The sequence below is a fragment of the Archocentrus centrarchus genome, chromosome 5 (assembly GCF_007364275.1).
Source record: "Archocentrus centrarchus isolate MPI-CPG fArcCen1 chromosome 5, fArcCen1, whole genome shotgun sequence".
Lineage (NCBI taxonomy): Eukaryota > Metazoa > Chordata > Actinopteri > Cichliformes > Cichlidae > Archocentrus > Archocentrus centrarchus.
Window position 1 is genome coordinate 14188344 of NC_044350.1, and position 16575 is coordinate 14204918.

The following is a 16575-nucleotide window of genomic DNA, read 5'->3' on the forward strand; positions in this document are numbered from 1 at the left end:
TCAATTTATCCAATCATTAGGACTTTCAAGGGTTCTTCTCAGCCTTTACATCATCACTGGGTGCATACAATCATTTTGGATGACGTGACTTCGTTTTTGACATGGATTCTGAAGATCCCTCTGTGAAGGACAGTGAGAGAAAAACCTATTTAAAAAAGAGCGCCCATCAAGTACAGGTCAATTCAACCAGAGACACCATTTCCAAAGGACATGGAGACCTTCTGGAGACCTTGAACAGCAAACAAGATGTGCCATAGTGTCAAATGATACACATGTCATAATCAGCCTTCTATATCACAGCTCCTTCTTCCAAAATCACAACATTGAAGAGCTTTGGCTTTGAGTGTGAGCTGGTGTGAGTGGCACAACAAGATTTGTGCCACTCCACACCCTTTACCAGCGTCTAGGTAGTCAGCTCTGTTCAGTATTCCCTGCTCTTCACTGCTTGACAGGATGTGATACAACTAGTAAAGTATGCACAAAAAAGGCAGCTTTAAAGGCAGAGCCAGAAATGTTTCTTTGGAGTGTCATTAACCCTATCGAACTCCACAATCCAAAATGTTGAACATTACTTGATAAAGGTGCTATGAAGAGGAAGTGATGCTAAAACCTTCTCTGAATTTCGAGGAGGAATCTTTCATTGCAGCAAAGATAGCTCCCACCACAATCTTCCTCCAACTAGCCAGGGAATCGTGCCTCACATTCAGTGAGCTTTCTATAATGCATATACCATAATGCACGCACTAAGAATACAGCTTGATCCCAGGAATTGTGGACCACTGAGGCCACAAGAATTTAGCTATGAGGAAAAGAATGGCCGTTTTTGCACCTACAACATCCTGGAGAGCACTTGAGGATCACTAGTGTGTGATTTGCTCTTGTACAAAATGTGCCAAGAAAAGTTGCCCATGTGGGACAGCAAATTCTGTCTGTGTCATAGAGCACCACACATTGTTTGACAAATTCCTCTGGAATGAAAGTCTGCAGTGAGCAAGGCTACTGTTTCAAAAGGCTTATAAAGTTGAAAAAAGACAACTATGTGAGGAATTGAATGGGTGTTAATGGAAAAAAAGGGAATAATCACTAAAGACCTTTGTGTGCTAGAGTGCTTTATACGACCTGCCATTTTAGGCATCATCTCTAAAGCATGCACATTAGGTAAATATCAAAAGCTAATGAAAATGATTCCAGTCAATTCTTTGGATCTGAAAACTTATATATAGACACAGAAATGAGGTGATTATGACAATTACTCAGAGAGATGTGGGCATTACCGCAAACAGCCAAATGCAGCATTTTGGGGTTAGGGGTGATTTTTGTTCACCCTTTGCCCCATTGTGGAAAAACGAGACCAGCAAACATAAAACTCAAAGTTGTTCTTTAGAGAGGACCCAATTAGAACCATTTTGACCAATATTGGTTCTTCCTCTGAAGCTCTTTAGATGTAGAACAAGAAAAAATAAATTTTTGCTGTGGAGCAGAGATGTACACAAATCACCCCCCAGAGCCTAAAGTATTTGCAAAGTTGCATCTGAACAAACCACAAGACTTCTGGAAGACCTCGCTCCTTTGGACAGACAAAACCAAATTGGAGATGTTTTTTCCATAATGCACAGCATATCAGCACAAACACCTCACATCAGCTGCCAAGCACAGCGGTGGAGAGGTGATAGTTTGGGCTTTTTTTGCGACTTCCGCACCTGGGCACTTTGCTGCCGTTGGGTCAATAATAAACTCCTCTGTGTATATCATACTATTCTAGAGTCAAATATGAGGTCAATTTTCTGAAAGCTTGGCTGAAATTGGGTCATACAGCAGGACAATGATCCCAAGCACAGCAGCTAATCTATAGCACAATGGCTTGAAAAAGAAAAGAATCAAGTTGTTGCAATGACCCAGTTAAAGTCCAGACTTAAACCTAAGAGAGCTGTGCATAAACAAATATCCGCAAACCTCAGTGAACTGAAGCAACGTTGTAAAAAAGAGTCGACCAAAATTACTCCACAACAATGTGAGAGATTCTTAAAGTCATATAGAAAATGGTTACTTCAAGTTACGTCTGCTTAAGGTGATTCTACAAGCTGCTGAATTATGGGGTGTATTTAGTTTTTCACAAAGCTTTCTTTTTCACATGACAGTAGCTACTGACTGAAACACGCTCCACCTCTAAGTAGTTACAAAAGCCAGCATGAGATCAAACAATCTCTCAAAAAAGTTGACTGATTACAAGTTGACTTTGTGTCTGCACATATTTGCAGATGTTTTACTGAACCACAAAAAACAACAACAAAGTCTGTTTAGTTTGTTTTTGAACTAAAAGATGAAATATGACATTTGCAGACACAAAAGAACAAAAACAACTTTGACATACAGGAACTTTACTCCCATAAAAACAGTTTGTTTTTTTTTTAAATATTGACATAGTGTACAAATAGTGAATTCAATAAGCAGGCTAGGTTTGTAATTTAAGAAAAAGCTAGCCAATATGCAAGTATAACAATACACAACAACACTGTGCACTCGATGTGAGGTATCAGCCAAACACTTCATCCGCATATGACCCCAGACACGACCCCTGTGGCATCATTACCCACAAAACTGAACTTTCCAACTTTTACCTTGGTGTCATGCTACCTAACTGTAAATATAAAATATGTGTGTATGTGTTTAAATATGACCAACTCAGAGGAAGACAGAGCGAGAAGAAAGGCTGAAAGAGAATCTACTCAGGGCACCAGAGAGGGAAAACAGTCTCAGCCCAGCGACTGGCCTTTAATTAAAAGCAATGTCACAGTACTGTTAGATTTCCTGACAACAACACGTTGCACACTCCTCCCCTTTGATGACAAGATAATAACAAACAGCTCCGCTCAGTATTTCCCACAAATACCCTCAGTCGCATATGCATAAAAAGGGCTGCCTTCCTTCTCGTATAAGATCATCTCACACAGTGAAAATACCGCAAAATAACACAAATAAAGAAATGGAAGTATAATAAATGTTTCTTCAATCCTGTCGCTGATAAAGCGACACGTTTCATTGTTCCCAGTCCAAAAGAGTGTAAGCAGTAACAGCTGTGAACACGCGTGTCCTGCTGCGACTGTGACGTCAACTGCAGCGTTGTGTTCATGACATCACTGACTGAAGTCTGTTTCTGTGTGTGTGTGTGTGTTTGTGTGTGTGTGTGTTCGACTTAAATCACCACACACACTCACATATGTCTGCAGATCTCTTGGCACTTTGTTCTCAGGCAGCTTGCCCAGGGCCAGACACATAATGAAGCTGTGATGTCATCACTGGGAGACAGAACATATGGGATGTGGACTTTTCTGATTATGCTTCTGTTTCCTCACGCTCTCACTCACAAACACTCACACGTACACATATTCGCAGATGTCACACAGCCATGATCTCACCACAGACCTGAGTCACAGCTACTTTATGATGTCTACATGCTCATTATGAAGCCAGATACACAGATGATTGATTGACTGGTTGCAGACAATATTTAAACTGCATTCATACTGATAGAGGCCCTCAGATGTATAATTACACAGACAAGCAGACATAAGCTGTCAGTATTCACCTGAGTGAGGGATAAAGTTTGGAAACTAGTATTGTTTAGTTTGTGGTGATTGTGTAAGTTGTAAAAAGAGAAAGCTATGGATGAAGGCAATGAGGACTGGTGTCCATGGCAGTAGACTGTAGTTGCATAAGCTTTGCTGTGGCTGGTGGGTTCCATAGATTTTACTGGGAAATAAAGCAGAAGGAAAGAGAGTGAAAGGCAGACAATCTTCCAGTACAGATCTGAAAATAGACACGCGCAGCAGACAGGACAGGCAGAGGCAAAAAATAGTCCAAGACAGCAGACATTCACACACCTACTCAGTTCAAAACACACTGTGTTAACCTACTTATCCATTTCCTGCCTGAAATGCTGTTTATTTAGTTAGACTCGCTGTTAAGATAAGGCACGTTTGTGTGTTCATGCTTGTCACAGCGACTGGCCCTGGATTCCAGGAAATGCGCTCATAGTTTTCTGACACATGCTCAGATGTCAAGATACCCCCCCACCACCACCACCACCACCACCCATAATTGCTCCCTTCATTCATCTCTCATTCACTCATTGCCATTCTTTTCTTTGACAAACTGACAGCTGCTTTTAGGCCCATTTGGGGATGTTGTTATTGTGGAGTCTTGTATGTATCTTAGGATGAAGTGCTAAAAAAAATGCTATAGGAAGACTTTTTAATCAGAGTACAGCATCAAGTCAATTAACCTCCTGGGATATTGATCTGGTCAGTTAGGTAGCAGAGGGTGTTTTTAATCAGTTTCAAGTGCATAACAATGAGACACCCCCCCCTAAACAGGAATGATTTTACAGGTGGAGGACACTGATATTTTTTTCCTCCTCATCTTTTCTGACTGTTTTTTCACTAGTTTTGCATTTGGCTAGGGTCAGTGTCACTACTGGTAGCATGAGGCGACACCTGGACCCTACAGAGGTTACACAGGTAGTCAAACTCCTCCAGGATGGCACATCAATACGTGCAACTGCCAGAAGGTTTGCTGTGTCTCCCAGCACAGTCTCAACAGCATGGAGGAGATTCCAGAGGACAGGCAGTTACTCTAGGAGAGCTGGACAGGACCGTCGAAGGTCTTTAACCCATCAGCAGGACAGGAATCTGCTCCTTTGTGCAAGGAGGAACAGGATGAGCACTGCCAGAGCTACAAAATGACCTCCAGCAGGCCACTGGTGTCACTGAGGCCCCGGTCCAGATCTGGGAGGAGATCCCCCAGGACACCATCCGTCTTCTCAATAGGAGCATGCCCCGATGTTGTCAGGAATGCATAGAAGCTTGTGGGGGCCAAACAAACTACTGAGTACCATTTTGAGTTGCTGCATTGAAATGGACCAGCCTGCCACATAATTTTTTTTGCTTTGATTTTCAGGGAGTCTTTGAATTCTGCCCTCTCTACTGTAGGCTGATCATTTTCATTTCCATCAAATGATCTGGCTACCTTTCTTAACACCCAGTCCATATCAGCATAGACATCCAGCATGATTTATTTTCTCAGAGAGATCTGATGTGTTTTCAAGTTAAGGTAAGTGTTCTAATTTCAAAATACAGTGAAGGCAACAGAAATAAATGCCATTTGCCAGAAGCAATGACACAGCAACATGACCTCTGGCTTTGATACAGAGGGTTTGAGCTACTGCACAGCACAGAAAGTAAAGGCAGCTTCTTTAAGGCACACAGACAATCACTAGATTTATAATAGGAGGGAGGAAAGTGGGTTGTAGTGTTTGACTATATGACTCTGTATAAATAAAGAACTCCTAGGTGTAGTGTTGCTAGTCACCAGCAAATTGATATCAAGAGCTGCTGATACACCCAAAGTGGAATGTGATGACTAGGCAGCTGGCGACATTAGGAAATAGTTTAGACTTGAAGGGCGTAAATAAAGCAAACACAAAATGAGACACAATAACCTCGCCTCTTGCAATTTTCCTTCTTCAGCGCTATTGCCAAATAGCTATTTTATTTTACAGCAGTGAAAAATGTTACTGGCATCTGTAGACCTGTTTCACAGTTGAAATAAACAGCGGCATCAAAGACATAAAAAACTGAAATTCTGGATAATGTTCCAGCAATAATAAAATAGATAAATAAATCACACTGGCTTTTTAAAAAAATGATTCAAATCTACCAGAATCCCGAACAGTATGTTGTGTTTTTAAATCAATTTTCCTGGACAAGGACAGACAGAAGAATATGAGAATGTTTATTTTATTTAATATTTCAATTTTATGTACCCTGTTACAAATCATCTCCCACAAGGCCAAACTGTGCATTAAACACGGCGAGGATGACAGCCAGAGTAGCTCAGTGGCCGACCAAGCAATGGATAAATGGTGGAAGAGTGCCCTGGGTGAAGCTGTCTTTAATTGCAACATTTCATTGACTTTGAATGCAATTGCAGCCCCTCTTACATTTGTTTTTGTTAACCAAATTGCCAATCTAAAGAAGCCAAAACACTGGCTTCTTTAATCTCATCCAAGTGCACCTGGATGAGATTAACTCGGATGGGGTCAGGTGACTCTCATTCCACAACTTCATTGTGATTCATAAAGAAATCCAACATGTAGCACAGACAAAATGGTTATGTTTCTCCTAAAGAAAACAGAGAGATGAGTCATTGTCGTGACAATTTCGATGCCTTTGTTGAGATTAGATTGTTGTTAAAGGAGGGTCTTTGCATACCATCGTGCATTTGTTGCGTCTAGCACATCAGTGTAGCAAGAAGCATGATAATGTCTGATAACATTTGCTGCCTCATGTGCATCACGAACATACACCACAACAATTTAATCTATTTTTGCAGACTATCGTAATGGTACACATAAAAGATGATGAAGGTCCTATTGAAATTGTTCCACCTGTTAAGAACTTAAGTGAAAACTGGAAAGATGTATTTTGTCGGGGAAAAAAATGAAAGCATGACACTAAGTTGGTTACAAAGCACACTCTGTAGCATTACCTATTAATTTTGTGTAAGTCTAGCATTAGCAATAAATTAGTTTTTGCAATGTATTTGAATTGCTGCTACAACAGTGCAATTCCACTGTCCATCTTTATTATATTATAAACCCTAGGCATCCTCTATACCACGAGCCTGTTCTGGCTATTATGAATGAGTTTATGAATAAGTTCTGCTACCGAAGAGTGAGGCTAATGCAGAACTGCCTGCATTCTTTCTAAAGACCAGCAGGGGGCGTCTCTTCTGCTTGCAAAAAGAAGTATGATTGCATAGAAGTCTTTGAGAAAAGGAAGCTTACTGCTCACTTGATTTATGATCTCAGTAAGCACTTTCCTGAAATGTTTATGGTCTTAATTCGTAATTTCACATAATCTTTAATATAATACGATTTTTATTTTGTGAATTATGAGCCCATTTTGAGTAAAATAGATGATAAAGCAGGGCTTGTTCTGTGTAGTGCGGCTACACTGTGATTCACAAGTTGCTGCCATACGTGTGGATTTGACCATGTGGATCAGTCAAAAACACCCCTTTCTCATTATTCCTGTTTTTAAAAACAAAGAGGGTGACAGCTGGTGCTACAGAGCAGATGACAACAGATCAAGCGAGCCAGACGACATCAGTCATTTGACTCATCGTGAATTGACTGTGATTGCTAGTGAACCCTAAATTAGAACAATACTAATAAATCCTAACTTATAATAATAAAAACTAGTACAAGAAAAATGGCTGTCATGCCACTTTTTTTGTTATGGTGATAACTCTAACAAACCTGGGGAAAGATTAAAATGTAGGAAAGTGAAAGAAAGGAGTAAAAGGTGTTTCATTTTGAGTGTGCAGACCTGGGTGCACACCTGGTTATATTGGGGAAAAAAAAAAAAAAACACAAAAAAAAATAAAAAACCTAACCTACTTAGCTGACAATGTAGACATTTCTGTCTGCATGTATGAGTCCCTGACCTATTTCTTGAGGGTGTGCAAATGTGTTTGTTAAAGGTCAGGACAATGTGACTCATCAAACCAGTGATCAGTAATGGAAAAAAAGTCTCACCAGTCTCTCTGCGAGCGTATCCCGATGTGTGAATGTGTATGCATGTGTGTTTGTGAGTGCGGGCGCTTTACTCACATGTGATACTCTTGTAGGGCGCCTTCAGCGTCAAATCCGAGTGGCCGCTGCTGGAACTGCAATTGTCGCCATCATTGCCAAGCAACCGTTCCGGGGTGCCATTCAACCTCAATATGAGGGGCTCAGTGTAGGTGTGGGCCACATCTACACAACACACAGATACACACACAGACACAGTTAAAGAAAAACAGCTAAAAACAGTTTTATATTTACTGCGTGTTAAGAGCTGAGTAGGTGGGTGGACTTATATATGAATGTTTATGCTTGAACAGATTCCCAGTTTTGTTTCCTATTATCAAAAATAACCGGCAAGCTGTTTCCCCACTTGTGGTAAACTTGTCTATTCTGTTGTCATTTCCCATCCACCAGCACCTAATTAATTTTAACAGAGTAGTTCTGCTGACTTCAACAAAGCAAAAGATTTTGTCTTATGTGTTGGCGTGTGCTCTCTCTGTCCTAAACTGGCATCTGGAAGCAGTTAAATCCAACCCCTTGTGACTGTTTAGGGGTCCCTGTGCATGCTTGTGAAACCTGAAATCTTTGTGGGTCTATATATTGTGCATGTGTGTTTTTGCAAGTAAATGTCTGTTGAATGCATAAGAGTGCATACACACAATATACATGCAGTAAATACATGTCTGGGTGTTTTATGTGTACAAAGGTACCATGCAGTCCTTTAATGAAGCTGTTATTAAACAAACACGCATACACTCATATGCACACCACACACAGCACACACACATACACAACACAGAGGCCTTCAAAGCAAGGCAGGCCTCTGAGAGGTGAAGACTCATTCCTGGGCAAATGGGAGCCAGCTGGGCTTGATAAACACACGCATGCACGTACACACATACAAACCAAACCACGTCCTGTGCATGGACTCAACACTTCCCGGCTCTGTTTATTTACTCTATCCACTCTCCCTCACTTCTCTATCTGTCCTCTCTTTCCTGTCCCCAGCCTCTCGCACTCTTCGTCTCGAGTTCACGTTCCCTTTCGACGCAAATAAATTCACGTGCATATCTGGCACAGTTCTATAGATTTATTCCCGCTTTTACATTTATACGGTCTCTGCAAAGTTGATCTCAGCTGTGATATTCAAACAAATAAGCAAGCGGCGTGCTTTAAGCACGGTGAGAGTAAAGATACAAATCAGTGGAGATCTTTTAGAGTTGTCAGTGGTTGTGATATGGGTTTTTTTCCAATTCACATACTGAATTGGTATTTGACTGTGCAGCAGGAGAAGGAGAGGAGAAATAGTTTTGAACGTTTTCACTCAACGTGAAGTCATTAACAGCACTCAGCAAATCGTTGGCTGATTTTGCTGAATGGCAAATAAAGATTGCAATCCAAATCAGTGCACATGACAGAGCTGTAAATGTGACTATTGGATGAAAGAGCAACGTGGTTCGCATTTACTAAGATGTTACTTCTAGTAACATGCATGCTTTAAATTAGAGCTAGGCTACATTCTGATCTTATTAGTTGTTCACTTAACTAATGCCCAAATGAAAAAAAAAAAAAGGTTGAGACATCACAACTGTAATAAATGTGTGGAATTATTTTCTTTATTTGTTGAAGGGTTGCACAATTATTGTGTTATAATGATAGTCATAAGAGAAGTCAGGAGTCATTCGCTTTCCAGTCCTATTATTTATGCCTAAAAGTTTGGGGTTCTGTACTGTTGCTCAGACAAAAGATCCGACTGTTATTTAGTACAAAAGAAAGATGACTTACAAGTAGGTTAAATTTTGCAATAATCATTCCAATCACTTATGTTTAAATCTTCTAAACTCTGAAATATAATAACTGTGAAATAAAAATAGTGTATTAACTAATGACAGCTACATAGCTTGATCAGTTTGAGCTGTGCTATCACGTCTGTCACGTCTGACAAAAGTAAATCTTGCACACAGACAAAGAGACCGTCCGAAGTCCCGTGATTTATTTTACAGTACATTAATAGTTTGAATTAAATGTTTTTATGCTGTACTGTTGCAACAGCTAACATATAGATCAACCACGACATTAAAACCATCTTGTGCGACATGTTCCGTGAGGTCTGGCACTGGCAGGACTTTGGCAGCAGATCCTTTGCATCCTGTGGGTTGTGGGGTGTGGCCTCAGTGGCTTGTTCTGCATCCCGTGGATGTTTGATGGGACTGGGATCTGGGGAATTTGGAGGCCAGGTCAATGTTTGGGCTCTTTGTTGTGTTCCTTGTGCCATTCCTATATTGTTTTTAGTGCTGTGGCACAATGCGCTGCCCTGAGGCCATCGGGATCTTTAGCATGCAGAGCTGCAGAGTCAACCGCAGGTTGGCAGAAGGAATACTATGTCCTTGAAAATTAGGTTACTTGGTCTAACCTTGATGAAAAGGAGCAGTGTTTGAAGCATCAGGGGATTTGTGTTTGCTTTCGCCAGCAAAAGTTTTTGTGTGTGTATGTGTGTACCTGTGCATGTGTATAGAAGTGTGTCTCTCAAGGGCATTTTGTATGTGTGGGTATTTCTGTGTGGGATGTTGGAGGACATGGGAACAGGAGCTGAGGAGATGGGAAATGCTTCCTGCTCTTCTCTTCTATTAGACAGTGGTACACAGTACCCACACACCCATGTGACTTACAAACACGCAGAACACACATATACTCCAATAATACCTCCCTGTATCTAGCACTCACTTTTCTCTCTGGTACGCGGAAGTCGTTTTTTTAAAGACCCATATTGTATCCATTAGACTCAATCAGCCTGCTCAGATATGAAAACCACTAGTTAGAACAGCTGTCCTTGACACTACCAAATGTCTGATTTAGAGATCTCTGTGTGTTGTCGACTACGTGTATCACTGGCAAGCAGTATGTGTCTATGTACTGTACTATGCATCCATTCACCCAACTTTACATATGTATAAAGACCTTGATTAACATTCCATGCTAAAATTTCTCAGAGAAAATGTGGATAAAAAACACCAGCATGTATAACATTAGCAGTCCAATCATAAAATCATGTTTTATTTTCCTATAATCAGTGATAACGCTATCACTTAGACTTGCCAGTAACATATAATCATCTATTGTTCTATGCAACTGGTATGGATTTTATAAAATTATTGATAATAAAACTTAATAAGACACCACATGCTAGTAGGCAACCATTGACTCTGATAACTTTAGACAGCTGGCAGGTTTTTGAAAATAGTGAGATCGGTATTATAGTTTATAAAAAAAGCACAATGGAATTTATCAGTTGAAGTCATTGTGTTTCTCTTTTGTTCTCATTCTTTGGAAATTGCTTGTCTGGCCAATTCTGATATTACCACAGAAACACAAAGCCCAGAAAAAAACAAACGTCAGAAAACTGAAAGTCAGTCTTATTTGAGTCCCCAGAAAGAATCCATTATTGCTTCATATGAGAAATAAAGTTTTCACTAAAGCTAAAACAACTTTGTACCAAAAGTCTACAGAATACCACCGCCATTGTTGGGAAAAAAAAACGTTAATGGTATACGATTAAACAATAAAGGTGGGACAGGCTCCACTGGTGGGGTGAGTTGCAGATGGGAGACATACAACCAGGCCAAAAATATGAAGCGTAACTATGGTTAATGAATTAGATTTTTTTTTTTTTTTTAGGAAAAATAAATAAACAAGAGTTTGCTGATATTGTGCTGACCTTTATTAAAGTAAAATCCAACCATTATTGTTAATGACTGATAAAAAAAAAAGTGGGGTGTAAACTGTTTGCAGCTTCTGAAGCAGGGCATGTCAGAAAAAGGAAGCCCCCACCCCACCCCAAAAGGCTGAGTAACATTAGTGAAAATGTCCTCAGCAGCAGAGCCTTAGTGCAGCTGGCTGAGCCTTTGCTGTCTGTCACTGCCCTTCTCTCTTTCTATATTTTCTGTCTATCACTGCAGCTAGCTTTTACAGGCACAATGATATACAAAAATACAAAATACGCACACTAATTTGTATACTCACATGCCTGTACACTCAGATGGAGTAGGTATTCAATCAATGAACTCTTCTATCCTTTGGGGACTGTGGGGCCGTATGGGTTAAAAGTGTATGGGTCTTGTGACTTAGCTAGTCAAAGCGTTCCCTTTGTAAATGTTCGAACCCACGATTGTTGGATCGAAACATATTCCCACAAACCCGTAGTGCCATCCAAGAAGGCCTTCAACCAATTTGGTGTTGGCACCGGGATCAAACCACCTAACCGCTCAACCTCAGAGCCATTTCTGAGAACTGTGAAAGATGAGCCTCTAATTAAAATCAGGCCAGAGCAATCAAGGGCCACTGAGGAGATATGGCTATGTGTTTACACGTGTGGGTATTTGTTTGTGAAAGCTGTGTACATTCATGTATTTGCAAGTTCATACAGGTTTGTAGTTTGGTGTTTGTACACGTGTCAGTGGCCCTGAAGGGGCGATTCTGAGGAATTTTAGTTTCCGTGTAAACACAGTTAACCGTTAAACCAAAAACATATGGATCACATAGGGTAATGATTAGCATAAACACAACGCACACAAGACACTATTTACATGAGCCTGCAAATGATGTGACATATCCTGAATTACCTGAAGGGAAGCATTTCCTGCTGTTCCTCCGGGGGACGGGGAGTGTTGGTTCATAGAGAACAGAGAGCTGAGCTGAGTTTACCTGCTTCCTTTCAAACTACCTCAACACTTTTTCTACAGCTTCACTATCACTTCTTTAAAAACGCAGTCATCTAATGTGTATGAAAAGGGAGGTCTCTTAGGTTTATACATCCCTGTGGCAAAGACAGTGTGCCTGGAATGTTTTCAGACCCTTTCAAAGTTTCCATGTTATGTTTCAGAATTATTTTAAAATTGAGTAAATTCATTTATCCATCACTGTAAACACAATATTTCACAATGACAAAGCAAGAACTTGTTTTAAGTGTTTTCTTAATCAATTTAAAGCAAAAGACTGAATTATCCCTTAGAAAATGTATTTAGAACCTTTGACAAACACCTGCAAGCGAGCTCTGGTGCATTCTACTTTTATCAATTGTCCTTGAGCTGCTTCTACAATTTGACTGCAGTCCATGCGTGCCTAATTTAAATAATCTAAAGAAACACACCTATCAGTATTGGGTCTCACAGTTGATGGGTGTGTCAGAGTGAAAACCAAGCTATGGGATTAAAAGAATTATTGGTAGACCTGCACAACAGACCATGAGATACAAGAAAACTAGAACCACCAATAGTCTTCTGAGATCTAACCAAAGTGAGTTGCTGGGAAAGGGCGGCCTTGGTAAGACAGGCTTAAACACAGTGGTCCTTTTCTGGAGATGGGAGAACCTTAGACAAGAACACAGTGCAGCACTCCAACAGCAGAGGCCCAGCAGAAGCTGTTCTTAGTATGCTGAAAAAACCACATTAACCACATTCAAACCAAGAACAGCAGAATGCTCTGGTCTGACAAGACATAAATTAAACCATGTATGTAGAGGAAACATGTACTGAGCATCACTTCATAAGTACCATCCACACAGTAAAATATGGTGATGGCAGCTTCGAGAACTGGGAGGCTAGTCGAGATAGAGGACAGAGAGAGGAATCCTCAGTGGAAACCTTTTCAAGACTGATCCGGACTCCCAGAGTGAAGCTATTTCTCTAACAGATTGATTCAGCTCCGTTTCCACAAGGAACAGATATGGGAAGCCTTTCATATCTTATGTAATTACAAAGCAACAACGCTTATCTTATATCAGACTGGGGCAAACGCTACATTTCAGCATACTAGCATACTACTAGAAAACAACAGTCTGCAACATAAAATATGGAAAACTTGAAAGGGTCTGAAATCTTTCTGTGAAAACTGTATTTGCACTTTTGGACATTAACTGACAGAAAGAAACAATCGTGCAGAAATCTGACACTTGATGTAATAAAGTAAAACCTTCATTAAATATTAGAAGCAATGTTTAAGTTGCAATCCAGCCAAAGGTAAAATCACACACCAAGAAACTAACACAGACACATGCATACACTCACAGAGTGACTGGAATAAGTCAAAAATCAGAGATTATACTTGATGTGAGAGAATGAAGTAGTGTAAGCTCATTAAAGGCAAAAAATGTCTGCTGTTGAACAGGCTTAAGGGGAATTTAATTGTGCTACTTTGAGATTCTTCTGGTTCATGGGAAAATACTGGCTCTTTGCTAACAGATGCTAATCTGCTGCGTCCATTAGCAAAGCAGGTAACAGAACTGCAGTTCTTTTCAGATCTTAACACAAGTAATTTGAAACAGGCTCGCTGTACTGCTCTGTACAACATATGCAAACTAAGCGCAAGCAGTTTGCCTGTCATAAACAGAATAACAGATCCCAAATTCTGTAAGATTTGATGACATGTAAAATAGCTTTTCTGATTTATCTTTTTTTTTATTGCTGTTTTCTTTATAGCTCTTTATTGTAGCATCCATTAACACTTTCTTCTTATTGCTTCCATATTATTTACTGTAACTGTTATTATTAGAGAGGCACCGACTGACCAGCCAGAGTCCAGAATCAGACGATTTCCAGTGTTCTCAGCCGGTCAGGTTCACAGGCAAATTGTCGCACAGACACTCACAGCCACGTGCTAACATGCTGTTAGCATGTAAACTCCTCAATGTGGGCGAAGATACAAAGTTCACCAAAATAAGCTCCACCACCATGAAAAAGTTTCTAACAACAATCCTAATCAGACACTTAAATTATTTTCACTGCGCTGAACATGGACATTTTAAAGAAGCTAACAAAAGCAAAGGTTCTAAAGCTAAAGGTATTCAGATCTCAGCGCCAGCCACAAGCTAGCAGCCTCGGTATGAGCGAAGGACAGAAGTAGGTACGGAGAAATTTACGGAGATGAGTGAAAAAGAGAAAAGGGGTGATGTCCTGTTATCTGGTGAAGTTATAAACACACTGGAAAAAAATGATGGAAGCAACAGACCCGCTTTTGTTTGGTAAGTTAAAATATGTCAGGTAATGTTGGAATTATTTCCACCTCTTTCCAACAGCAGAGAACTTCATTTTCAGTTGTTCCAAGTGAGAATTTCCTGCAGTTTGGCAGGAAATTGTAAAACTTCATAATTTTGTTTTATTGTGGAACTATTTTGCATTGAAGAAAAGTTGATTTTTGTTGGAATGTGCTGCCAGTTAAAGTAAAAGTAAAGTTAAAGAAAATCTGTACTGGCAAAAATTGGTATCGCTTCCTCGCATCTTAGTAGAGATGCAAGTGGAGGGGGCGAGGGAGAAACATGAGGAGAAAGGAGGCGTTGAACAAAATCCAACAAAATCCCTGCTTTGGAGCTGTCAGTTTTAAGTGATATCATTAAATATGACGTTTGGCACAGCTGCATCAGAAATTGTTGTTACGGCCCAACTACTTTGACCATTTATGATCCCAGATGTCATCCAAGCATAACAGGTTTGGTGAGACCTTTTAAAATTAGGCCTACTTTTAGTTCACAACATTGTGCAATGTGACAAGTTACTATGATTATGATTTTTTCTTTTAATCTCATGCACGCAAAAGAAGGGTGAAAGGAAGAAAGTTTTGTTACAAAGCCGATCATCTTAAACAAACTTCCATACAAAGAGAAGGATACACCGATCTTTCCTCTAGATGCATTTTAACAAGTGAGAACTCCGTCAGCACAGAGGTGAGGAGGAGGCAAAACAGAAAAATGAGAAAAGCTCTCATTTTAAAACCTTAACTGGATATGACGAGAGCAATGGAGATAACTGAGTACACTACTGTAACTTTTCAATCATGTGGGAGACCTGACTTCAAAGCATACACTGCTTTAATATCTATGTTACTATAAATGGGATTACAGTAATCCCTCACTTATCGCGGGTGTTACGTTCCAGGACCACCCGCGATAAGTGAAAATCCACGAAGTAGAGACGCTATATATATTTTAATACTTATACATTATTTTAGTAGTTATACACTATTTTAAGTTTTTATAAACCCTTCCCACACACTTATACACCAAATATATACATTACTGTACAACACGTACTAAGCATGTGAAGAACGAGTACTGCAAAAACCCGTGAAACAGCTAAAATACCGCAATAAATATTTGACACTAATATTAATTGAAAACCCGCGAAACAGCGAGTCCGCGAAAAGCGAACCGCGAAGTAGCGAGGGATTACTGTATTAGTTACAAAAATCATAATCTATTGCAGAAGATATAAAACTATGGACTGACAGCATGAACTCATGAGGAAAACATTTACTCAAGTATTAAATCAAGTTAACAGAAGAATAATGTTCTGATAGATTTCTATGCAGTCTGTACAAACTTTTTTTTTTTGCATACAGAGTTGTATTTTTATGCACAATTCATAGGATCACCTCTTCCACAACTTTAGAACTGAAACTGGATAAGACAAAACTATTTGTCTGAACAGGTTACTATCACACTGATAGAAAAAAAATATGGTAACAAGCCCTTTGTTCAAATTAGCTTGTATTATCGTACCATGATGACATTATCTGTGAGAGGTTCATGACAGGAATTATAAAGATTTAGAGAAAGTACTAGAGTAAATCATTAATGGGAGAGAGAAATAGAAAGAGCACAGGCCACCAGAGCTGCAGCAATAAGTGATTTTCAAATGTTTGTGAGGTAGTAAAGGAAAATAAAACATGCTCATTTTCGTCAGTCAAAAATGCAGTAAAAATGCCTCAAACTGCTCTGAGTTTATTTCAATCTCTGTGAGAAACCAAATTAGACACAAGCCTCAACAAACCTCAAAGACTAAAAAAGGACAAGCAGGAAAAGAGCAGCTTCCACACACACGAGGAAAGAGTGTGTGTGTGTGTGTGTGTGTGTGTGAGAGAGAGAGAGAGAGAGAGAGAGTGATGAAATAATAGGTCTA

The 16575-nt window shown here is 39.8% G+C and overlaps 1 protein-coding gene across 1 annotated transcript in view; it reads right to left on the reverse strand.

Annotated features, from left to right (window-relative positions):
* Positions 1-16575, reverse strand: part of mdfi (MyoD family inhibitor) — a 34824-nt gene that overhangs the window by 9720 nt on the left and 8529 nt on the right. The window contains exon 3 of the mRNA XM_030729691.1: positions 7673-7816. Within this exon, the coding sequence (XP_030585551.1) occupies positions 7673-7816 (144 nt within the window). The remainder of the gene's footprint in view (positions 1-7672; positions 7817-16575) is intronic.